Genomic DNA, 26,598 nt, shown 5'->3' on the forward strand with positions numbered 1-26,598 from the left:
ACTCGTATGTTACTTGAAAACCTTTAGCCATAAACCTTGAACCGTTACCCCAGAGTTCAGGGCACCACCATGCGTAACATAACTGAGTGGATTCCCAAACTTTCACTCCCTTGGACAAACAACATCTACCTTGTCCTATTCAATGGCGATTGGATAAAGGTTGGTCATGTGGTTTTGATTTACAACCCATTGGAATGTGACCAACTACTGCTATCCAAAATCGTGTGAACGTTCTACCTTCACATCTACAGAAATGACTTCTATCCACCCGATATTATGTAATTATGTAAATATATATATATTTCTAAAACTATATATACACAAATGTATACACGCGCATCTTGAAAAAGCCTAAAATGCACAAAGTAAAAGTTACATTGTTAAAATTAACATTGGCAAAAAACTAAAAAAAAAATTAACATTTTAAATAAAAGATTAGTCCAATTTTTCATTAAAGTGACCCCAGAACAGTGGCTTTTCTTTTATATATATATATATATATATATATATATATATATATATATATATTATATAGTAATTGCATCACCTATATATTGCAGCATTTCCACCATAGGTGTAGCTACTCTCCTCAGGTGGGTAAACAACCACCGAACTGAATATATATACACGGAACTATAAACACTAATGGTCCTGTTTCCTTCCCTTTAGAATATCCTAAGGCCGAACAAGGTGGCACTTTTGGAGTAGAGGAAACAGAGTTGCTGGTGGAATAGGAAAAGGACTCTTCAATACTGTGCTTTTTTGTGCTAGTATGAGAAGTAAACTACAGAAGTCAGATCATAGACAGTAGATATAAACAAAAACAAAAAGTTCTTGAAGGCTTTTTTAGCCTTAGTAAAAGATCGCCTTGAGCCATGTAAGCACGGACCTGTGAAGGGTACAGAGCCGCTTATGGTGCAGGTTGAATGGGTGGTTTTGATCCAGGGTGTCGCACCTGAGCTCCGTTTATTGTGCTGAGGTTAATCACCAACCTTGAAGGTTTGCCTGCCCAATTGCCCTTCTTCAGATTTTGGGCATCACAGCTTGGATCTTGCTAGGGGTTTGTCTATTTATTTGCCTGCCCAGCACTCGTGGACCATTTATAGTGTGTAATTTTGGCACTGAGGTCTTTTCACAGTATACCTGGCACAGGTCATAAAATATCTGTTATGTTGCAAATTATTTGCACTTTATATTGCAGCTTACTAGTCCTCTGATGCGATGGCTGCATTGATGATCCTCCCAATAAAGAACTTCTTGTACAAGGGTGGCTTTGTTCACTCCTCCATCTATAGAGGGAGCCATGCTTGTCAAAGATAACAGGCAGTGACAAGAATGCTGCATTTGTCACGGGATGAGCAGGTCTCTGTACTTCTTAAGTTTGGATAGTCTTCAACCGCATCAAGTTTTGGCGAGGTTAAATATTATTGATGGCTTTACGGCTTTGCTTCTCGGCAATCAAGACGGCTATAGCAGAATACAGCAATGTGAGAATAAAAAAGATGAGGAAAAACACAAATAAAAGAGCCTGGGCTCCAAAAGAAAAAAAAAAAATGATGCCAGACAAATGGTGAAAGGATAATAAAGTGAGGAGGTATCACATCCGTCTGTCAAATGAAAAGAATCGAGTAAAAAGTCTCCTTTAATACGTCCATGTTGCCAGGAAACTATATCACATCATGATGTGCCTTCTGCGGTGCAGTGCCAGGTGATCTGAGCGGGAGAATGTTCGGTCACAGTCCGAGCACATAAAGGGCTTGATACCAGTGTGTTTCCGGAAATGACGAGTGAGCTCATCAGATCTGGCAAATTTCCATGTGCAGCCTTCCCATGTGCATTTGTATGGTTTTTCCCCTGCAAGGAGAAATAAGAATCAGCAAAGTCTTTTGCAGTAGTATTCCAGCATTAAGTTGACTCCCTTGCCATGCCCTAACAGACAAAGTCACAGGGTCTCTGTATATCCCATGCCTGGCCCTAGAAATACTTACCCAGTGCTCTCCCCTTGCTGCTTCTTCCAATCATAGGGAGTGACTACCTCCCATGAGCAGTAATCAGGCTTAGGAGCCAACTGGGCATGACGTCATGCATCATGACACTAGCGTACACAGTTAATTTTTTTATTTTGGGGCAATGTTAAGGAGGAAGGAACAGCAGGGAAGGGCTGCCATTAAAAAAGCATAACTAGGTGCTTATATGAACTTTAGCAAAACTCTGCCCCAAATAGAAAAAGTGACAGGGTCTCCTCACCATTCCAATTCCCCCCTCCCATTGTGTGATACTTCCCCCAACTTTTAGATTGTAAGCTCTTCTGGGCAGGGTCCTCTCCTCCTCCTGTGTTACTGTCTGTATCTGTCATTTGAATTCCCTATTGTATATGTACAGGGCTGCGTAATATGTTGATGCTATATAAATCCTGTTTATTAATAATAATACTAATAATAATGTGACGTGGATCACACTTGTAGTAACATGGACAGCACAAATCACTGATCTTGATATGTTCCAATGCAACAGTTTGCATACAGAAAATCTATACATGGATACCATACTAAATATTAAGTCATTACATTCGTAGACCCAATCACTAAAATTCTATATATGCTTTATTATGTTGATGTCATTTCAGAAGTATTTTTCAATATTTGAAATCCGCAGCTTTATTTAAAATATAAATCAATGATCCTGCTATAAAGAAACTTATGAAGAAAAATATTTTTTAAGTTGGGTGGGAAGGGGCTGTAGGTGGGTGGTGACACCGGTATTGTGACCCAACCTATCAATAACCACCCATAAACAGTGATTACTGAAAAGTGGCGAGTGGGGCGCCCAGCTAAAAGGTCCTGCAGAGAACATTGGATGTTTCCTGTTGAAAGGTGACAAACATTCTACCTAGCTCCCAATTGTTCTCCTGTGATGTCAAGGTGACTACAAGTGCCTATCACAACACACCTTATGCAGGTGTGGTCCATGGGTGTCACCATCAGGAAAAGCTCAATGAATCGAGTCAATGTATGTAGGCAGGGAAAAAAATCTTTGCAGGACACCTTATTCTGCAAAGATCCTCACATGATCAAAAAGTGAAGGGATTCCCTTCTTTTCTTCTTATACCAATTTCTAACACACCTCCAAAGAGTGTAGGACTGTAAGCTGTGCACACCATTTCTCTTTGCTATTTCGAACCAAACATGATATGCAGGCAATGCTGGCAACACCCCCTTTATTTTTTTCTGTGCACTCACCAGCAGGACCAATATTCACTATGAACCCTTCTTCCCCAATGTGAGATACCTGTGTGTATCCTCCGATGGGCCTTCAAATGAGAGCTCTTTGTGTATACTTTATTGCACCCTTCAAAGTCACACTGATGAACTCTTCTCTTCCTAAGATCTGGAGAAGCTGTTCCACCACGCTGCGTCAATGAACTGGAAGGAAATATGGAAAGATATTAAAATGAGAGTGTTAGATTGCTGATGATTTGTTTGTAGGGATTGCCTCATCTTTGTCATACATTATAAAAAGGTCTATGCCATATCCATCCATCTACCTACCTATCCCATATCCATCCATCCATCCATCTATCCCACATGCATTTATCCCATATCCATCCATCTATCCCAAATTCATCTATCATCCATCCATCTATCCATCCATCCACCTATCCCATATCCATCCATCAATCCCATATCCATCCATCATCCATCCACCTATCCCATATCTATCCATCTATCTTATATCCATCTATCCCATATCCATCCATAATCCATCCACCTATCTCATATCCATCCATTATCCATCTATCTATCTCAAATCCATCCACCTATCCCATATCCATCCATCCCATATCCATCCATCAATCTCATATCCATCCATCTATCTCAAATTCATCGACCTATCCCATATCTGGGACTATCCCAGAGAATAAAAACTTGAGAAAGGATTTTCTATAACAGTGGTTGCCAACCTTTTTCGACCACTAAAATTACCGGCTTCTGACCGTGCATGCGCGGGGAGCTGGGTGCCACCCAAAGGGGGAGAAACCATAGTGACGTCAATATGACATAACCCTGCCCACTCTCCCATCACAGATGTGAGCCTGTGATGGGAAAGTGGGTGGGTTGTGTCCAGGGTCACAGCCCGCCCACTTCCCTAAACCTAGGAATTGTACAGGGGACATGGTCCTGCGTCACCCCAGCGGGGTCCTTCTCCTTACCCTGCTCTGGGGTGCACCGACCAGAGTCGCAGACCCCTTAAATTTTCTGGCGGATCACTGCTTGCCAACTGCTGTTCTATAATATACACAAACATGTCTGCCCCTTATTACACCACCGTTCTATACAAATTATAGGCCTTCCTATAGCCATCACTCTTCCATGAGTTGTCTAAAGAATGTAGAGGGCCTAATTTATATAAACTCTTCAAGATTGGGGAAGATAGACTATAATAGGAGAACCTGGATGATCCAGCAAACCTGCATTGGATTTCCTAACATCCTTTGATATTAGTTGGGATATGTTTTCAGTCCTGGACCAAATCCATTCCAAGTTTGTTGTATCACCCTGGTTTATCGATAAAGTTCTATCTTCTCCCACAGAGCTTAAAAAAAAAAAAATCAGACCCATATTGTTCAACATGCACATCAAGAAACAAGTCTTTTTTAGAGGAACAAAAAGAAATTGTATCCCCCTGACACCTTTTCCTAATCAGACATAGGATATCTCAAATTTGAGGAAATGTTTAGGAATGATTTTAAACTTCTATTAGACCCTTCAGGTAAAAAAAAAAAAATAAGCAAAAATCCTCCCCTTCTGACCAAGAAGCTCATGTGGTCACCAGTGGGCCAGTAGGATAGAAAGTGAGGGGAGCAAGTTCATTTAGCTTATAAGCAAATTGGTACATGTTCTTTAAATTTCATGACAGAGCTGCTCCAACTCTCTGGAATGGTCTCCTCGTCCTATTCGGCTTGCTCCTACTTTCTGCTCATTTAAAAGAGCGCTCAAAACCCATTTTTTCAAACTTGCCTACCCATCTTCTTCTGTCATTTGAAACCATCACTACTTCCCACACTACATATCTCCCATCCTTTTGTGTGTGAAATTCCCCCACCTACAAGATTGTAAGCTCTTCGGGGCAGGGTCCTCTCCTCCTGTATCACTGTCTGTATTAGTCTGTCATTTGCAATCCCTATTTAATGTACAGCGCTGCGTAATATGTTGGTGCTATATAAATCCTGTTTATTAATAATAATAATAATAATAATAATGACAGTTAACTAGGTGAAGTTTAGAAACATTTTCCACTGACTATCAATGTAGGATATTTCTGCTCCTACTGACAATGAAAGAGGGTGCTTCCCCCAAGTACTATAAAGGTAAAAGGGTCCTTCCTTCACTGACCACCAATGTAAGATGGTTCTTCACCCACTATCAATGTAAGATGGTCCCCCTCTGACCACCTATGTAGGAGGGTGCTTCCCTCATGGACCATCAATGTAAAAGGGTTCTTCATCCACTGGCCACCATCATAAGAGGGTCGTTTGTCCAACTAAACAGCAATGTAATAGGATCCTTCCCACTGAACAGCAATGTAAGAGGCTTCTTTCCCCCCTGACTATGAATGTAGTATGGTCCATTTCCCACTGACCACCAACGTAAGAGGGTGCTTCCCCCAATGACCATCAATGTAAAAGGGTTCTTACCCAATGAACATGAATGTAGGAAGGTTCTTCCCCCACTGATCGCTAATGTAAGATGCTTCTTCCCACACTATAAGTATAAGATGGTCCTTTTACTGTCCACCAACATAAGAGGGTGTTTTCCCCATTGACCATCAATGTAAAAGGGGTTCCTACCCCACTGGACATGAATATAGGACAACAGACAACTAACGTAAGCTGGTCTATTCCCCACTGATATAATAATATTTGTAAGATGTTTCTTTCTACACTATCAAGATCAGATGATCTTCTAAATGACCACCAATGTAAGAGGGTTCTTCCCCCCTGGAATTTAAATGTAAAGGGGTTCTTCTCTCACTAACCATGAATGTAAGACGTTCCTTTTCCCACTGACCACCTCTTCTTTTCCTTGTTATACCTGAAATAATTTTGTCATATTTATCTGCCCTACGTGTTACATTTGCTAATTTTTTTCCAATCCTTGTTGGTAATTATTCCTAAATATCATCATCCTGTCCATGGTAATGTAGCATGAACTAAAATAGTGGGAATTCTTCAGGATGTGAAAGTCATGTTCGGGGTTCCTCCACTTAAGTTAAGGAATGCTGCCCTGGCTTTAGTCTTTATTCTCACCCATTTGATGAGTCCTGAAAGGAAGAGGAAGTGTCCACTGTACAATCATCGGTGTCACTGATCTCCTCTGGTGGGCACTCGTCCGGCTCTATTTTAACTGTCAAAGAAAAACGCAGATATAGGAATGTAACAACCGGCAGGAAATGACTAATGTATCATCATCATAAGAAACAGTGTGGTTCCGGGGATGGTTTTACATGGGTAAATATGAATGTGGGCTGCAAATGGACAGCAATCCAGCTATCTTTATCCATCCATTCTGTCCATTGGGGCACTGGGCCAATTGCCTAGCTTGCCTTAACCTAAAGCTGGCTTGGTTTGTCCTTTTAAATAACAATGTTTCTCCATACCTGCATTCTGTGATAAGATGACGTGGCCGCGGTAACACTGGTCCACCTTTGAATCTGAGTCTTCTACCTCGGTGGCTGGAGCTTGTACCATTAAGGCAGGACTGTAGGCTAAAAAAAAAAAAAAAAGAAAAAAAGGAAAATATTATATTATAATAATCATACATTTATAGAATCAAAATCTCCATATATTAAATTTCTGGTGTTTGTGTGAAAGAGTTGTACAAAACGAATCACGACAACTAAATGCCCTGCAGTGAAATCTGCCACTGTGTGTGGCTGCTTTAACATGATTTTTTAAAGATGGGTGGAAAGAAGCTGTAGGTGGGTGGCAGCCCCCAAAACAGCCAGGTGGTTACTGAAAAGTGCCGTGCGGTGCACCCAGAGGCCGGAGAGAACACTGTGTAGCCACAAGGACTACAGAGCTGCATTTTGGAGGAGGGTCATCAGTGCTGTCATCACTCATAACCTCTTCACCTCAATAACAGCCAATGCAGGACATACACCACCCGGCGATCAACCATTTACTAGTTTGACACTTCATCTGTATTAAAAAAAAAAATCAATAAGGCAAAAAGTTACTTGCCCTAATATGAATTGGACATGACTGATAAAAAAAAAAACTTTGTCTTTGTCTGAACCTTGTCTTATTGCTCTGCTTTCAGAATGCATAAGCAGTGGACCTCTATTGACTTGAATGGGGGCATTAAGCAAGTTTCCTTGTGTGTGATGTTATCAATACACCTTTGGAAAGTTGTCACCAGAACAGGTGACCCCATTCCCCTTATTCCTGTTCTGGTGACACCTGTACAAAATAATACCTCCTGTTCCAGTGGCAATGGTCAGCAGGACAAATACAGGCTGGTGAAGCTTACCAGAAGGGGGCACAACCTTTCCCCCACTCCATATGAAACTAAAAAATATGGTGACAGGTACACCATAAGACCTAGTTCACAGTGTGATTGTCAATATAAATCTGATAAAAGGATTGGCTCAGCAATGAAGTTGAAAACTGACCAATCATATGAGGCAAAATTTCAGGTCCTCCATCGGACCTGAACAAATATTCATCCTGAGCTGGCATCCCAGTCCAGGAAGTAGGTGGTGAGCCTGAATAATGCCTCATAATGCCTAGGAAAATGAAAGCATTGCCGAGGTATAGTAGGTAGTGTGATCTCGGTGTGAGCCTTTACACATGTGGAAATGTTCCTCCGATAAATGACAAATCTGTATGTGATGCAAGGTCTGATTTATATCATACAAGGAGGTCGGGGATTTGTTGCAGGATGCGTCACTGTAAATGTACGACTTTGGCGCCTTCGATTTGTCTGGCTGGAAAATTTCGAGTGACATTGTATTCAGCTGTGCTGATGAAGCAGGAATATTCCCCTGGTGCATGCTCCGCCCGTGGAAGCCTCTGCTCTGCAGTCAGCAGTTATGAAAGCATAAAAAAAGGGATCTGGAAGCATCTGATTGTCCCCGATGGACCATCCACAGGCCTTTGCAGACAGGGACACTGAATAGGTCTGGTAAATATACCAACGACAGGGAGAAATTATCCAATAAGAGCCAAACTTTCTAAAAGTTCAAAGAATTTTTATTTAATTTTCCTCTGCATTTTCTATGGTTTGATAAGAAACTAAACCATCCCAAAAAATTTACTGAAAGCCAAAAATTTTGTTCTCCATTTTTGAGAGTAAGGAGGGTAAAGAGGAAAAGGAGGAGCGAAGAGAGTGGCTAGGGGGGTATTTATCTATCAGGGCAGAAAGGTAGGAGGGGCAAGACCTGTGGAGGAATACAATGTCCTTTCACTTTATGACTTTTCAGTGCAGTGTGAAAAAGAATGCGCTGCCCCAAAGCAGGGCATGTGAATTCAATAAAAAGTTCAAAATTTAAAATAATTTTAAAATGATTAATTAAATTACATTAAATGGAAGCTCTGTACATTAAAATACAGATTAGCGTCAATGTCAGATTTGCACTGGAAAATTTCACTTAAGTAGTTTTGCCTCCGTCTACAGGTCATTTGTATATCTGAAAACGGTGCCAAAGATTTTTGGGAGGGGTGCATTTTCCCACCTTTGGTATATTGCAAAGTGGAACAACCACATTTATCTGCTTCTAGAACTTCATTTTCAACAAGATGGCCCAAGGTTCCTGGGCCCCTGTAGTAGCTGGTTGGACATTCCATTCCAAAACCATGGCCATTAATATGGACTTGCCACCCTATAACATCCTCCACCCTTCTAGGAAGGTTGCACAAGATTTTGGAGGGTGTCTGTGGGATTTCGCCCCATGTGTGAGCTCAGATACTGATGGATAGGAATTTTCCCTTATTGGTGAGGGAATTGATGATGGATGAGAAGATCTGGCTGACCATACCAATTCATCCCAAAGGTGTTCAGTAGGATGAGGTCAGGGCTCTGTGCAGGACACTCGAGTTCCTCCACACCAAACTGGTGACCCCATGTCTTTATGGAGGGGGCTTTGTACCCCGGGGTACAGTCATGGGGGAACAGAAAAGGGTCTTCACTAAACTGTGTGCTTTATCTGAATCCAATGAAAAAATTAAAAAATAAACTTTTGGATAATAGTTGGGTAATTCCTGAGTGAAAAAAACTATTTAAAATCCTCTGTGAAGTGACAAGGGAAAGTGTGACGTTCATCGCCCCCTTCCCAAAGTCCTTCACCCCTTATAGCAGTATGCACATGCAAAAGTTTAACCTCCTGGGTGGTGATCCCAAGCCTAGTTTGGGGTAAAAATACATGCTGAAAGCTTTTACCCAGAACTAGGCTCGGCGTAGCTAAAAAGGCATTGATAAGGGGGGATGGGACAGGGACTTCCTGCTAACACGAACAGAAGTTTTCTGTGCGTGAAAAAGTAAGCGAAAACCTAATTACTAAAATGTGAATTTCAAATGCTCACCTTTTTTTAAATCTGAAGCTTTTCATAAAATAAAATAATTTAAAATAAATTCTGTGACATAAAGGGGTAAAAATCCTGCCATAAAGGGATATTCCTGTGACAACACCCAGCCCTAGTCACCCAGCTTTGTTCCAGCGTTGTCACCCTGGCTTTAGCTGGAGACTACATGTAGATGTTACTGCACACGCAGGCGTGGTTCACCATCAGGGAAATTCCAGAAAAGTTGGCACTCCTATTAGTTGCTGTGCTTTACCTGTCTTGAAAAGGACAATGGTGCCATGTTTGTTGAGGCAGGGTGGGCATCTGCTTCATGGACTGTGATGTCAGCTCAGAGCGGATAAAAATGGATTAGGATTTGGAGTACAATTTTGCAATAGAGACTGAGCAAATGCTTTCTCCGTCCTGCAGCAGACTGATGATGTCATAACAGCCCAGGCGCAGCCTTAGTCACTTTGATAAAAGTAACTTTTTTCACTGAACACTCAAGAATAAAAAGTAAATTCTCACCTGTGGTCGTCTTTCCGTCCGTTCCTATGAGTGGCACAGTGACCGCCGCCGTGACCCCGTCTGTAGGTAGCGTCGTGTACACCACAGGAAGTGACTGGACCACCACAGGAATGGTCTGCAAGCTGCCCATCTTGCTAGGTAGGTTGACGGAGGGGATGGTGTGAATGACGTGAAGGATCCTCTGGCCGCTGCTGCCCTGCGTGGAGGCCAAGATGGACCCTGGAGAGAGCACGGCTGGGATGGCCGAACCCAGGCTGGACAGGGAGACCATTGGAGGGGGCGAGCTGACCGGTATGGGGGGCAAAGGGCTCTGGGATCGGCGTATGGAGTTCTTGGATTTGTGGAGTGATAAGTCGACCGGTTCCGACTGCTGAACGCTGCTGTCGCTGTCCAGAAGCTGCTCCGGGGGCTCCATTTTGATGTCGCCGAGAAGAGTCAATGGGGAAGCCTCTGAGCCAATTTTGCAACGCGATGACATCATCGGTGTAGCGCTGAGGGCCTGAGGAAGGGAGACAAAAAACATGCGACTGGATGAACAAAGCAACATAATGCACAGCAACTGCAGCCAGTGTACTGAGGGGAAGGGGGTGGGGCAACTGGAGATATGTACTGTGATTGGTTAAATTTAAAGCCATGAAAAATGTAAAACACTGCAGCGTGTTGGTCCTAAGATGCGATGGCTGCATTTGTTTCCTTTAATTGATTTGGTAATCCTTCCAATAACACTTCCTGTGCTAGGGTGACAACGTTTACTATGAAGAAGCAGGGTTGTCACCCTAGCACAGGAAGTGAGGAAGTGCGGTTAACAAATAAATAAAAACTCCCTTAAAAGTTAAGCTGGGTTACGATATCAACCCAATCACTAACAATCCTGCCATGCTGTCCTTGTTCCTGTTATAGGGTGACAACGGTCTGTTTCTGTCTCCCAAATGCACTAAGAGGTTGTCACGGCATCACATGGAGACCACAAGAAGCAGACATTGCTCAGGCATGGAACGCTGTAGCCAGAGCAGCCATTTCTGGGGTGCATGTAGACAGGAAGTGGTTGAAAGAGGCTGGAGGAGATTGGCAATGTATGAGAAACATACGTATGGCGTATTCGGCAAAGCAAAGGTAAGTTGGCGACGCCACATCCAGGCTTTGGTATGCACAGTGCACTTGTACATCATGGCGGACTTATCTCTAAGTTTGCCTTCCTCCAGCGATAGGAGGGTAGCGTTCACCCTCGTCGTTCCCTCCATCTTTTCGTATCCAATCTTCGGTGAAGCAACAGACTTCTATTGCCCAACCACCCGGCACTAACACCGAGACCCAAAACTTTACCCACCAACTGTTTTTGGAAGTTTGGTTCCTGGCAGATCCTGGAGTGCAGATCGGTAAAGTGAACGCGGCGTTCACCTCGAACAGGGAATTCATCAATAACTTGGTGAAAGCGCACTGGATGTACGACGATCAACAAAGACCTCAGCAATTCTGCTCTGCGCTGTGACTCCTTAAGGATCTGGGGAGAGCAGAAACCAGGCACACCCTGGGTGGGGACGACTTGTTTAAATGGACAGGGAACGCCTGCTGCTCACACACCCTTCTCCTCCTTCATGCCCCCTCCCGTAGGAAGAGGGCGGGTGATCGCTCCTCGGGTGAGCTCACGTTACCCTCATTAGCAACAGAAAACACAACCGGCACAGGTCAGGTGATCATCACCATCACTCAGACAAGGCTGAGGGCCACCATAGGGTTTCTGGAAAGGGTAGGTAACTGAGCTCCTCCATGAATGAAGATAACAATTGCCCCTTTGGTGGAAGTGCCCAGTAAATAATACCCCCACTATGCCCCCCACCACCACTGCTGCACACCAGGCCAAAAGCTTGCCCAACTTCTTGGTCAATGGGTCAGGTTTGAGGACCTCACCAGCGCCATGTGACCTTTCCGGCAGAAGTCGTTCTACCCCATAGAACGTCCCACCCTCCAATCCAGGAATCTACCCCATGGTAGGTCCCACCCTGCCAATCCAGGAATCTACCCCATGGTAGGTCCCACCCTGCCAATCCAGGAATCTACCCCATAGTAGGTCCCACTCTGCCAATCCAGGGATCTACCCCATGGTAGGTCCCACCCTGCCAATCCAGGGATCTACCCCATGGTAGGTCCCACCCTGTCAGTCCAGCAATCTACCCCTAGTACATACCACCCTCTATTGACATATCTAACCCCTAGTAGGTACCACCCTCCAGCCTTCACTGTTCTACCTATCCAGCAATAACATCCTCTTTCTGATGCCTATGTGTGCCCAGGTCTAATTGGCTGTACCCATGGTGGCCTCCAGAATACGGCTTACCCCTAGGAATACATGCTGGGTAGACAGATCGAGGAGTAAGGAAGTGAGCTGGTGGGTTGCACTCAGGTAGGTGAATGGTATTATTATAGAAGGTGCACAGCAGTATTCCATTAATATGTCTTGCTATTTGTGCCCTGTAAGAGGAGATTTTCCCTCACTTCCTATCTTTCTATCCAGCAGATGCAACAAGATAATTGTCACCAGGAAATATGTCCCCTTAAAAGATTTCCATTCACTTCCTGTTATGGTGACAAATGTAAAACCACTTCCTGTCTCAGTGATGAGGGTCACAAAGACACCTAGGGGAACTCCAACCAGCACAAAGGCTCAGAAAGCAAATCTTAGGGGGGTTGGAGAAGCACCTGATTAGTATTTAGGGTCACATTTACAATGGTTGGTTATATGACCAGACTCTTTGCAGCCAACTCCTGTCTACATGAACCCCAGCAATGGTTGAATGGCCTTGATGAGTTTTCCTAATGGTGACAACAACAACCCTGCGTGCTTAAAATCCACTCAGAAGCTCCTGTGTTATGGTGACAACACAGAAGCACAATAAAGAATCTTGTTCAGAGCGTTGTCACCCTATAAACTGCGGCTTTTAAAAGATGGTAAATGCATTCTGTTTTAGGAAAGTGACGCACGCTCTTATGGAATTCAGTAAAAGGTCCTCCGTAGCCCCATCCCCCTCCCCCGAATTCCCATGGTGTCACCGTCCTGTATTTTGGGAACTGCATTTCAGAAGGCACCAAAGTGGTTAATACAACATCTGCACTTAATAAAAGAGTGAATGGCGTCCCCCCTTCATCTCTTGCTGTTGTCACCCCTCCCCAGCATCCTGCTCCCCTTTCTCCTGCAGGGGAACAGGGTGGGGATCTGGCAGAATGTGGAAGGGAGGGGCAGGCCACTGCCCTTCCAAAGTAGAGAAAGATGGTGCAGGAGGACAAATGTCCCATTCACAAAAGGAGAGGCCTGAGCAGGAATTCCTAAGATAGCCAATCAGGGGCTGATATCGCTATCAGTCTGCACACCTGGCCCTTTAAGGGAAAAAAAGGTCACTCTGCATAGTATACAGAATGTAAAGAGAACCTATCACAGATTTTCCCTTAAATACATTTTGCAATGTACCCTGGAAGGTTTCATTTCCTAGAACCACACCTCCCTCCTGTCATTCTCATCTTATGGTGGGGGGGGTCTAATTTATTGTCTATGCTGATCCAGCTCCACATAGCTGCTGGAGGAGCAGCAAAGAGTGATTTTAATAACAAGGGAACAGACAGCCCATCCCCTTTGACTTATAGTCTGATGGTCACATGTTGCCATTTTTATAATGCTATGTTGCAGGGGCTTTTAAAAAATATGAAAGCCACGCCCACTGTCCAGGTCTCAGCCACACCCTCTGATCCCTGCTCTAATATACAGGGAGGGCGATGATGACTACAGCAGTGTCCAGGGGGTGGGGTCAGACCAGCCAAAAGACCTACAGCATCCAATCTTTATGCAGCACCACAGTTTTTTTTTGTTAATTCTGTTGATTCTGCCAGTAGATCAACTTCCTTTAGAAGGGTTTGCTAGCACACTCATGTTTAAATGGCTGCTTGTATTCTCTAACTGAAGCCCGCATGACAATGCATGGGCAGAATTAGAACTCTATCACACTAAAACAGGAAGTGCCTAAGCAAGAACATCCATGGCAGGATCCCCAGTGATTGTCCCAACAAGGCCGTATGGAATGATAATGTGTGTTTGTGGTTTTCCCTCCCTCGGTTGGGAAAGCATGAGAATTCTCTATCTCTCCCAGCACACACCCTGCACCTTTCCCTGCCTGACCTGCCATCACAATATCCTGATAGGATAAATTGCCGGGTGTGTCCCCATATGGGCCCATCCTTACGATTCCGCCGGGACAGTCTGTGATATTGGAGGTGGAATAAGATAGGGGAGCGTGAGGTTTACCAAAGCAATGCAGGCCCAGCACCAAATGTTTTCAAGAGATCACATGACTGGCAATGTCACCATCTTTGTTTCGGCATCACTGTCTACTGATGCCGGCACAGAGGGGATGCAATCATGTAAACCTGACCTATGTGCACTTCTGTGATCGCAAATGCCTGACACAGATCAGCCCCTGCCACAATCTCTTACTATGTGACAAGCTACATAGCGGAAATTTTTCCTCCGCCTGCAGCAGACTGATGATTGTTTCAGCCTAGGCAAAGTCACTGATTGGGGTGTCTTTTTGGTAAATACATCTCCATCAGTGGGATTGGGGGCAGGGTGTTTGCAGGTTTAGTGGGGGGGGGGGGGGGGGCTCTGGAGAGGGCTCTTGGCAGTTGCCCAAATGGACACAATGGGCAAGAGGATGCAGAAAGCTGAATGCTGAGCCTTTTGGGCCCCTTCTTCATATTCACCCAGGCAAATTTCCCGCCTGGGTCACATGACCTTCAATACAAATTACAGTGTATCTTTTTTCCCTCAGTTACATCACTGGTTGGTTACATGTAAAAGTAACAGTTGCATTTATCTTCCTGTGGCCCCTTCATGTGCACAGGGCCATTGACCTATCAATGGTGCAGTTATGCTGGGGGTGAAGGAAAGGTTAGTGGTAGGGTGTGGCCCTGGTGCCTCGCCCAGGCAGAATATCACTTACACCACTCATCTCCAAGCTGCACTGCAGACAAATGCTGGAGACCCCACCAACAGCAAGATCGGCCCACACCCCCTTATTGTCATGCAGGTTTTGCATTAAAAAAAGAACGTCATTATCAAAAAAAAAAAAAAAAAAGGGGGGGGGGGGGGGGGGGTAAGGTAACGGTGACAGCACACATGGGACAAAAATGTCTCCACCCCAGCATCAGCCTAATCCTCCACCCAACACAGTGCCACAGCTGTGACCCTCCCTTCCCCCTCTCCCTCCCTTTGCTGTGTGACACTGCAGCTTAAAGGTGAACATATCTACACAGCCTGCAGAACTCTATATATAGCCATCAGGAAGTGTCGCACGAGGACCTCTGAGTTTCACATTTAAGCATACGCAAAGTACACTCTAATTGCAAGAACAAAATCGTCATATTGCAGCTTAAGCAGTCCGGAGATTTGGTGGCTGCCTTAGTTTTCTTTTTCTTTTTTTAGTTTGGTGATCCTGCCAGTAACGCGGGGCGACTTGAAGCGCGAAAGTGTATGCGTTCGACGTAAACTCGGAGTGCGCCTTTCCCAGATTCGTTATCCAGGGGTAATGCTTCGAGGGGTGGAAGCAGTTAAAGTGATTACTGTAAATTCCTGATCGTAATGCTGTAAACTATGCGGAATAAGCCGACCGGCCGCACGCTCCTGGGTGCCATAACGTTGGGCGCAGCTTTGTAAGCGGCATGGCACAGATCCCGCCTTCCAAATGGAGTGCAGGTGCAAGTGATGGCTCGCCAGGACGCGTGCCAATCGGCCCTAACATTTTGTTTATTACAAGTTTTTACAATGTAATGGAGAAGTGTATCGCTTTCACCCTTGGAGCCCCTTTTATGCTCCTTTCATCCACATCCAGCACTACCAATGCCTTCTGTTCTGCACCTTTTATTTGCCACCAGTGCCCCCTTTTCTATTTCTCTTAGCCGTCTCCTTTCCCACCCCATCTTTTGCGCTTCTTGCCACCCCCAATACCCCTTCTTTCTGCTTCTCTTATCCACCTACATCACACACACCTCCTCTTTTGCTATTCGTGGCACCCCAGCCCACTTCTTAGCGCATCTAGTGCCACCCTCCTCTATGCATTTGTTTGCCTCCAGGTTTTGCCTTCCCCTTTTAACCTCCCCATGTACCCCCCTCTTTTATCCTTTCATCTGACACTAGCGCCCCCTTTTTTGCTCCTCTGGGTACCTCCAGGATCCCCACTATTCCGCTCATCTGCCTCCAGGGCCTCCTTTTACTCTTCTCATCTGCCATACCCCCTTCTTTTTTTTGCCTCTCTTGACACCATTTTGCTCCCTTGGAACCTCCATAGTCCCCACTCTTCTGCTCTTCCGCCTCCAGAGACTCCATTTTCTCCTCTTATCTGCCTCCAGTACTCCCTCAGATTTTCTCATCCAGTAACCCCCTCCTTTGTTCCTTTTATCTGTCTCTGGTGATCCTCTCATTTCGATCCTTTTGGTGCCTCCTGTGCCCCCCCATTTCTCTGGTCTTCTCATCTCCCTCCCATACCTAATTCTTTTATCTACCGCTAATACCACTATTTCTCCTCTCATCTACATCCAGTGCTACCCTGTTTTGCTTTTTGGTGTCCCCAGTGCCCTTGGGTCTTCTCATCCATTAATCCCCTTCTTTATTTCTTTTATCTGCCTCAAGTGCCTTTCTCATTCCACTCCTTTTGGTGCCCCCAGTGCCCATCACTTCTCTGGTCTTCTCATCCACCTCTCATACCCCATTCTTTTAACTGCCTTTGGTACCACTCTATTTTGCTCCTTTTGGTGCCTCCTGTGTCCCCAACTTCCCATACACCTTCTGTAACCCCTGATTCTATTCCCTTCATCTGCCTCCATTGCTTTCCTTTTCTTCTTATCTGAATAGAATGCCCCCTACTTTTAGTGTCTCCATGCCCCCACAATTCTGCTCCTCTGATCTGCCTCCACCACACCCTGTACTGATCCTTTTGCTGTCACCCCATGCCTTCTTTTTATTAATCCCCTAATCTGCCTCCATTGCCCCCCATACTGATTATCTTTACCATTCTGTATTCTGCACTCCTTTTCATCCGGTAGCCCCCCGCTCTCCATATCACTCCTCTTCCAGCATCTCGCCCCCCCATACTGCACGGCTTCTTTGCCTCCAACATCTCCCCCCTGAAAACTACTCTGCTCCTTCTACATCAATATTCCCCCTGTATTTTGTCCCTCTGTCCCCTCCCCCTCTTCCTGGGTGTCTTGCCAGGCAGTAAACAACATGCCAACTATAAGCCACAGAGACCAAGGGAATCACTTGGCATCGGGTGAAAGCTAAAATCACACATCATGCCCAGGGCAGAAGAAAATGCCTTCACCTTCATCCAGATTAAGTGACACCTGGGGCAAATTAGGGAATCTTTCTGCCTATGCCAAATAATTCAAGTAGTACCATAATTTTTTGGATGGTTACACGGCATTGAAAAATGTTTTTTTATACTATAACATTTTGCATATTATCGTTAGTGTCCATAGGTGACTAACTGTAATCATCGGTGCCAAAATTATTTTGCATGCTGAGATTAGTGGAGAGGCCGGCCATTTGTCAACTCACATATTGGGTGCTCAGCCATTGTGTTGCCCCTGTAAAGTAACAATAAAATATTGTTCTGCCCATATTTGTCACTCATTGGATTAACACAACTGGCACGTAATGTCATGATTGCCAGGATGTTGCCCAAATGTTGTCTCGGCTCATAGTGTGATGACTGTGAATTGCTTCATATGCCAATTTATTACCACACTGTTTTATTGTGCTGTCAGTGTGTGATGGACTCTGTGATATCTGTTTTGGGGACCATAAAACCACGCAGTATTCCTTCCTAAAAAACTGCATCTTTCAAAGTATTAATATTATGGTCACACTCCGAATTCAGATCACTTCCTTCATGATACCATCTCAGGGTCAAAGCATTCCAACACTAATCAGGTATTTGTAAAAGGTGCATGGCTATTCTGAACTGAAGGTCATTATTGGTGGTGGTAGGGAGAGGGGCTTTATCACTGACCACCAATGTAAAGGGCCCTACTGTCCAAGGGCCACCAGTAAGAGGGGGTGTCCAAGGGCCACCGCTATAGGGGGAGACCCTACCATCCAAGGAAAGCCCTACTGTCCACTGACCAATATACAACCTGCCAGGTTTTACATTTTTAGTTCCTTTTGTTCATAAAGTATAACAGCTAAAACGGGAATATCATCACATCATTTATTACCAATGTATAAACAATAAATACACTACACGCCTGTTTGTAAAATCTGACTATCACACCATGTGCTTGGATGTTCATGATATTCTATTCAAAAAAACCTTTGTGGCCATTCATATGAAGACACCTGACCCGTCTTTGTTTTGGAGAACGTCTGTGGGAATTTGCCCTTATTGGTGAGGTCAGGTACTGATGGTGGGGATTTGCCCCCTATTGGTGAGGTCAGGTACTGATAGTGGTGATTTGCCCCCTATTGGTGAGGCCAGGTACTGATGGATGACAAGACCTGGCTCACCATTCTACTTTATCCCAAAGGTGTTCAGTAGGGTTGAGGTCAAGGCTCTGTGCAGGACACCCAAGTTCCTCCACACCAAACTGGTGACCCCATGTCTTTATGGAGCTGGCTTTATACCCCTGGGTACAGTCATGGGGGAACAGAAAGGGTCTTCACCAAACTGTGACCACAAGGCTGGAAGAGCACAATTGTCTACAATGTCTTTGTATGATGGAGGATTACCAGGACCCCTCACCAGGCGTATCTGTTCTCTATAGTTTGGTGAGGTGTCCTCCATACATCTGGCCCTATAGGAAGGTGTGATGATCAGGTCAGAAGACCTGGTTCATTATTCTTATTCATCTCAGTAGGTGTTCAGTAGGGTTGAGATCAGGTCTTTGTGAAGGCCATACAAGTCCCTTAACAACAAATACTGAATATATATCTTGAAGGGGGGAGGATGTCCCAAGGCAAATCCTATAAGTGAACACACAAATCTAGTGAATCTCACAAGGAGATGAGAATAAATGAAGAGTGAATCTCATCAATGGAGAAGTTCTGGTGTATGTGCCTTCAGCTTCTATCTAGTGTTCACACCACTAAAGAAGATTGGTTTGGTTGAGAGGTCTTGTAAGCATTTGTATGGGGAACCTTAAATCACACACAGACTGCAACTATTTGCATTTGAAATGTCACCACCTGGGTTCACAAAAGGTGAAACATTCCTGTGCTCCCCATGTGGTCCAAGACATGCTTGATCACACATCCATATACCAACCAGGTCTAGGAGCAGCAATTAAGATGTAGATTTCAATAAACCTAAAGTACAGTGACTAACTTGAGCTTGAATACCCCCAGTTGAAATGCTTTCTTACCTCTTCATGACAATGGCAGCTTACAACTGCCTGCACAATAACTCCACAAAGACCTGAATGATGACCCCACAGGTATGGCCCCATACAAGCCTTTTTGTGAGTCATTGTGCAGGCCTGGCTAAGAAGAGAGACAGGATATAAATTCCACAAGCTTAGATTAGGTAAGGGTTTCAGGAGGACAAGGGAGCTGTGGAGGTGTCTGATAGGCCTATTGGTGTGATAAAAAGGGGGATGGGTAACTTGCAGCATCCTCTAAACACATCCATTGTGAAGTATTGGAGAAGTCTGTCAGCCTTGGACAAGAGAATGCTTTGGCAAGATGGTAACCCCCTGGTAAATCCTCCAAGCTGGGCTCTCTCAGCTTAGGGTAGCTTACAAACTCTCTACTAAATGCCCTTGCAGGAATACTAAGGGGTGTATTTAAGTAGGTGAAATCATCTTTGCTGAAGGAAAGTGCAAAGGCTGAATGGGTCCTGAGGAGGAGGGAGAGGGGTAAGAGACTGAGGTTAACAGAATGAAAGATGGGCAAACAAAAATGGACAGGCATAGTATGGGGGTCTGTAAGGGATAAGTAATGATGGAGGCTTTGAAATGTTTAATAATGTTGGCAACTAAAGTGAATGCAATATCAGTGGTGTATTTCCACCTTGCATGCATAAGTGTCATTGCAATAATTAAAGGTAACAATGACCTTTCACAGAAATCACAGCACCCCCAAAAGGATGGAGCCATCGCTGTTCAGGGTCACTATTCACCATGTACTTTCTGTACCAAAATACCTGCTTAGAGAGGACTCACTAATAAATCCTTCTTCTTGGCTGTATTCACAAATGTCTGAAGAAAGATAACAGCTGCAGTATCTGCGTCAAAAGTTACAATGTTGCAGTCTGATCAGTGTGGAAGAGAGCCAGATGGTTTTCTCATGCATCAGTCATTGCTGGGAGGGGGATCAGGGACTGAATGATGTCAGTGCTTTTGCTGTAACCTTTAAAGATGAATTGCTGCACAATGCAAGCTACCAGAGGGGCAGTGAGAGTTTAAAGCTTATGCACTGATATTGAATGAATCAGGCTTGATTGCCAGTGGCACTGGCCAAATACTATGGCCAGTTTTTAAATGAATGATTATCAGACGATGGGCCAAGAATCATTCTTTTTCCACCAACAAGCCTCCATTACCTCTAGGAATCAGGATGGAGTTCGATCTTGTGGTGTGTTCATCTAGAAAAATTGGAAATCCAACAGTGGTTAACAAGGTAAACCCTAGCAAAGGATTTGGTTGTTTAAATATACAGCAGGCCGCACTGACCCTTACAACCACCAATCAATGGGAATAATGCCCACTGTGTGCATTCCATGTTTTCTATACCAACTAGTTAGATTTCAATGGGGTTGAAATAGTTTGGCTGCCTAAAATGAAATACAACTACAACATTCAGAACTTTAACCATAGAAAGTTGGAGCAGCTTTAGAGGGCGGCACCAATATAACAGAGTCATAGGTCTTGAGAAAGTACGTTTCAATCCTTAACTGATAATAACCGATAGGATTCTAATTCTCTTTGCACTGGATCACACAGTGCAAACATCAGGGAGATGAAAGGGAGATATACAATGAACCAGAGGGCCCTGGGGATGTAGGAATGGAGGTTACTGGGGCAAAGTTTCACAAATGATCAATTCCCCTGTCGACAAATGTTGAGTACACAAACTTTATAGAGGGGACATCCTGGTGGTGTCAATCTCCAAAGATGCATCTAGAAGGCAGTGAACTCTCTTCTTGTTTTGGGGATTCTCATTTCTCTAACAGTCAGGAATCTTTCTGATACTCCACAGCCAATGATTGTGTGATACTTCCCCTGTCTCTTAGATTGTAAGCTCTTCTGGGCAGGGTCCTCTCCTCCTCCTGTGTCACTGTCTGTATCTGTCTAGCATTTGCAACCCCTGTACAGTGCTGTGTAATATATTGGCACTATATAAAGACTGTTTATTAATAATAATAATAATACATTTAATCACGTTTACAAATCCCCAATTTCAATGTGGTGTTAAAAAAATTTGAGCTTTTAAAGTGAACCTGTCAGGACTGTAAAAAAAGCCAGTACTCTGCAATAAAAAACAAAAAAAAAAAAAAAACAGACTATAGCCTGCCTAGGGCTTTGTACACACGTCAGATGATTCTTGTTTGAATCTCCTCGGGGCTGATATCGGACGAGAATCTGGCATGTGTACAGCGCTTGTCATTCATGGATCCATCCTGACGAATCCAAACAAACAAGGATTCTGATACAGCAGAACGGTGCTGTATTGCTGTATGTACAGCACTCAATCATGCATCGTGCAGTCGTTTGTCACTGGAAAGAATCATGAAATATCCTTTCCAACAGTTATTGCATGTGTGTATATAGCCTAAAGCTACGTACACACGTCAGATTTTTATCGCTCGATAATCGGCATCGGCCAATTATCGGGCGAAAATCTGCCGTGTGTACAGTCGGTGTCGTCCATCGTCCGGACGACCGACCTGCCGGATCCACGGACGATGGACGACAGCCGATCCTAATGAAAGGGAAGGGGAGAGCGCGCAGCAGGGTGCCGCTCCGTCGCTCTCCCCCTCCCCTCTCCATAGAGCAGAATGGTGGTGTATGTACAGCACCGTTCATGCATCGTGCACTCCCTTGTCGTTGGAAAGGATCGTGAAAGATCCTTTCCAACGACAAAAATTGGAAGTGTGTACGCAGCTTTAGGTTCATAGGTTATTTAACTCTTCAGAAGGTAAGGTATCTGTGACCCCTGCTGGGTGCTTGATTGCCTCACCCAGCCCCACACCCCATCACAGGACTCAGCAGGGGGTGGGAGGATGGAACCACAGCAGGGGACACAGATATCTGACCCTCCCAGAAGTTTGTACAAGAGGCTGTAGTGCTGGAACAGAGGGGTCAGGGGATCAGTCAAATGAAAATTATAAAAAAAAACATCCTGATTTATCCTTAAAGATGAAATTTGGGGAAATGCCAAAACCTCCCTTGCAGTATGGGATCTCCCGGCTAAATGTTCATCTTTGTCTAGGGTTACTTACCTTACCCCCACTCCTCTGTCACCCCTCTCTTCCGCTCTGCGTTATGGGTGGGCATTTGGTGCCCTCACAATGCAGAACTACTGGTCCATTGCAGCCCTGAAAAGAAGCAGCTGTGGGGAAAAGCGGGAAGACTGCAGGAGTCAGGGGTAAGGTAAGTAAAATGATTTAAGTAGTATTCCAGATGTAAACAAGCAAATCAAGGAGGTTCAATTTTTTTTACGGAGTTCAGGTTTAAAGTATTTCTAACGCTAACATAGATAAAAAAAAGTAAGGTGGAATTATGGACTGCAGTAATGCATTGCAGATTGTAAATCAGCTTGCCAGTGCATGTTTTGGTCCCCAGTCACACTCTTGTGGTCAGATGTGGCGCACCAGCGCATGTGTGTGGTTAGGTTGAACGTTAATGTGCGCTGCCTTATGCCAGCTTATTCTGTCATTGCACCACAGAAGACCAAAACAACGCAACTGCATCATATTGCCAACGCAACGCTTCACCACAAATGCAGGTTGTGAACCTTATTCACAATTTTGCACTCTGATGCGGTGTATTAGCGTACACATGTCGGTATGAAGCCTTCCCAATACGAACTGGCTACCGCTGCACCGCAACAACTTACAAAACACCTCGCCACCATTTTTTCTATTGCAACACCTCACCAACATTAGTAGACCGAGCTGTGTTGCTTTGGGGTGCTGTTTCGAACCAACAGCACTGCAAATGTTTCTTAACAGCCCTGCAGCATTTTATTTTTTTAAAAATACAGCACATTCTAACGGTTCACGACTGTGCTGCACTCATGGTATGCTCACACTGACCCTTATTTGGGCACCAATACAGCAAGATCCTAAATTTTTTCTCACCTTACTGTACGCTGGATTATCACAATAAAAAGAGGATAGTAAAGTGAAACAAATGTTTTCACACACTATGCAGCAACGATATATACAGGGATCCTATATAGTACATTGGATTATTATACATTACATGAGGGATAAAGAAAAAAACATGCACACAGGAGGACATATAGCAGCAGTACATGCAGCACAATGCACTCTATGGAGCAGGCTGATCAATGATATAAATATATTGTACATAAACACTACTCAAAGCACACTGGTCAGCGTCCTCTTCCAAGCAATATAAATGTAGCACAGTGCACAACAAATTATTAAAAATGGAATAAACCCTCTCAAGGCTTCGCTACAGGAAACACACAGCGAATATGTAGGTGTTTTCTATGTTGATCGATGAATAGCTGTGGGTAACTCAACCCCTCCTTTCCACCCTGCATCCGACCAATGTACTTTGTTCCCTCATTTTTTTCTGTGCACTGTCACTTTAAGGAGCAGCAAGATGGAGGCTGGTGTTGGAGGAGGCAGCTGATTTGCTTGGGTCCCCCTTAGACTCTGTTGAGATGCCTGTCTATCCAGGTCCTTGCACATAGCGATAGATGAAGGGCAGGGGATGGCAGGTGACTTACCGCCTGGGTCTCCGAATGCATTTTCCCCCGATCTGTTGGCACGCTGCAGTGCACTCCCCTGCAGGCTTCGGCCACCTTTGTACTGGGCTCACTAGCCAGAGCTGTACTTGTCTGCTTTTTGTCTCCTTCCCCTCCTCCTCTTTAGTCCATTCTGGGTGTGTTTATGGGGTGGGGCCCTGTAGGCATACAAGCTATAGTATCTATACTGTCCGCTCACCGAACCTTGCTATGCATGAGTGAATTTCGCATGTGTTCTCTCTGGCGTATGCGCTCAGTAAATACGGGCTCGGGGGAGAGGAAGGCGGCCAATTGAGTACTTATAAGGATCCCTATGAATTCTTCTATCTAGGAACGTTTGTGTCTTAGTGTCGGTGCAATATGCGCTTTTCTTCCTTCCCTGTCCACACCCAACTACTCCACCCAGCTTGTCAGTCAGCCCCGCACAGGATCCTCCTCTATGGCTGCACTGCATTGCTTTCCCTACAACACACTTCGTCCGCAACTCGCACAAAAACCACCGTGTCCGGTTAACGGAGTGGTTTGAGCGTCGGTGTAGGCGGAGGGGTCCACCCAGGGGTGGGAGCTGGCCTGGTATGAGGATACCCTGGCACTCAAAGCTAAGATGCCTTTGATTTTAAAAAAATTATCATAAGATAATATTAAAAAGTAAAAGAAACCGATAATGTAAGATAAAATAATAAAAACAGAAGCTTTGAGTCTTAGCTGCAATAGGTGTTTCAGGCAAAGGTTTCCATCCAGGTGTGATAGAGCCAGGTCCTGTGCCACCCAAAGCTAAGATGCTAATGATATGATAATATTTTATATAGGGTACAAAACTGAAAGAAACCTTTATTGTGTATAATAAAATACTAAGAACAGCAGATTGGAGAATAACTTGCAAAAGGAATTACAGGCAAGGACTTCTATCCAGGTGAATATGCCAATGGTAATATTATTACACAGTATTATATAGTGCTGACATATTACACAGCACTGTACAAAGTCTAAAGTCATGTGACTAGCTGTCCCTCAAAATCACTCACACTCTAATGTCCCTAACATAGTCATATGTCATTATTACAGTCGAAGGACAATTTGGGGGAAGCCAATTAACCTAACAGCATGTTTTTGAAATATGGGAGGCGAAAACCCACACAAACACAGGGAAAACCTGCAAACTCCATGCAGATATTGTCCTGGCTGAGATTCCAACCTGGGACCCAGCGCTGCAAAGACCAGAGTGCTAACCACTGAGCCACCGTGCTGTCCTATGTAATACAATGTTTTTTATATGATAATCAAAAAAAAAAGTCAAAGAAACCTATATTGTGTAAGATATAATATCCCTTTTTAATGTACAGCGCTGCATAATATGTTGGCGCTATATAAATCCTGTTTAATAATTATAAAATATAATGCTAAAAACAGCAGATTGGAGAATTACTTGCAATAGGAATTACAGGCAAGGCTTTTCGTCCCAGTGTGACAGCGCCTGTGGTTCTCAAGGCAAGATGCCAATGATATGATATTTTGAATAGGATTGATAAAAATATAAATCATATCAGGCAAATATCTAAACAAAGTGGCAGGTTTCAGTATTACTTGTAATTGGCCCCCACCACATCCACGCCCACCCCCAGTATCTGCCCACCACACTCAGGTCTCTCCCAGACATCTTCCACACGACCCTCTGCTCTCCCCCCAGTATCTGCCCCACCACATCCTGGTTACATAGTAGGTTAGGTTAAAAAAAGACATAAATCCATATACTTATGAACAGCCAGGTTATCCATTCATGGGTGGGTGCAGCGTCGAGGCCCTCTGGTAACTAAGGAGAAGATGATAATGATATAAATAAAAATTCAAAGACAACGTACATCTTATATGATGAAACCTGCGATACGGGAACCAAATTATTGTCACAATGCTTTGCATATCAGTTGGAAATGTTAGATTATAGGCGGAGGTGTCCATCCAGTGATCAGTACAGAGCCAGGACAAGGCCCAATATCACCCAGCACACAGGACAGGAGAAGTGGTACTGTGCAGAGTCTATACATACAGGAAACAGATACTGAGAATTACACCCGGGTACAAGACAAGAGAAGTGGTACTGTGCATGAATTACACCCAGGTGTAGGTTGTTCTTTTATATTCACTTTTAGACACTAAGGGGTAGAAACAAATTTCACTTATTTTTTTGCATAAATTAAGTTGATGCTCCTTCCCCAACCTCTTGTGGAGCGACTTCACCATGGCAACCACCCAGCAAATGCTCCAGTATTTCCCACAAATACTGATATTGAACTCTATTTCCACATTATAACAGTTCTGTTTTGCCCCTCCCAAAGAGGACCAAAAAACTAAATGTTACCCCCCTACCTAGGATGTCCCGGTACAGGAATCTGCCCCTGTGGCCTAGGGCCCACTCCAATCCATGCTGGGAGTTGTAAATATTAGTGATGTCATATCCTGTCTACCCAATGAAGATAGGGGGCGGCTCTTCTGATGGAGAGGGCGGATGTTGAAAACTCTTCCCGACCCACCCAGGTCT

General features: G+C 44.3%; 1 protein-coding gene and 1 long non-coding RNA gene across 2 annotated transcripts in view; one reads left to right on the top strand and one right to left on the bottom strand.

Annotated features, from left to right (window-relative positions):
* Positions 1-545: 545 nt before the first annotated feature.
* Positions 546-24,529, bottom strand: LOC140344274 (Krueppel-like factor 8). The gene is made up of 6 exons (XM_072431323.1): positions 24,045-24,529; positions 10,088-10,586; positions 6,658-6,765; positions 6,308-6,404; positions 3,289-3,422; positions 546-1,854 (listed from the first exon to the last, which is right to left on the bottom strand). Exons 1-6 carry the CDS (start codon positions 24,063-24,065, stop codon positions 1,673-1,675), a joined length of 1,041 nt encoding a protein of 346 aa, XP_072287424.1. The 5' UTR covers positions 24,066-24,529; the 3' UTR covers positions 546-1,672.
* Positions 11,784-26,598, top strand: part of LOC140344276 (uncharacterized) — a 31,661-nt gene continuing 16,846 nt past the window's right edge. Inside the window, exons 1-2 of the long non-coding RNA XR_011923537.1 lie at positions 11,784-11,834; positions 12,379-12,488. This is a non-coding gene — a long non-coding RNA (uncharacterized lncRNA). The remainder of the gene's footprint in view (positions 11,835-12,378; positions 12,489-26,598) is intronic.

This window comes from Pyxicephalus adspersus, chromosome Z (assembly GCF_032062135.1).
Source record: "Pyxicephalus adspersus chromosome Z, UCB_Pads_2.0, whole genome shotgun sequence".
Classification (NCBI taxonomy): domain Eukaryota; kingdom Metazoa; phylum Chordata; class Amphibia; order Anura; family Pyxicephalidae; genus Pyxicephalus; species Pyxicephalus adspersus.

What these genes read in the sequence shown, in the direction of transcription:
- LOC140344274 (XM_072431323.1), bottom strand. Translation starts at nt 24,065, where the DNA reads ATGCATTCGGAGACCCAGGCG. An exon ending in TGCATTCGGAGACCCAGGCG is followed by an intron (nt 10,587 to 24,044) that starts GTAAGTCACCTG and finishes TCCCTTCCTCAG; the next exon opens with GCCCTCAGCGCTACACCGAT. An exon ending in GGACGGAAAGACGACCACAG is followed by an intron (nt 6,766 to 10,087) that starts GTGAGAATTTAC and finishes TTTTTTTTTTAG; the next exon opens with CCTACAGTCCTGCCTTAATG.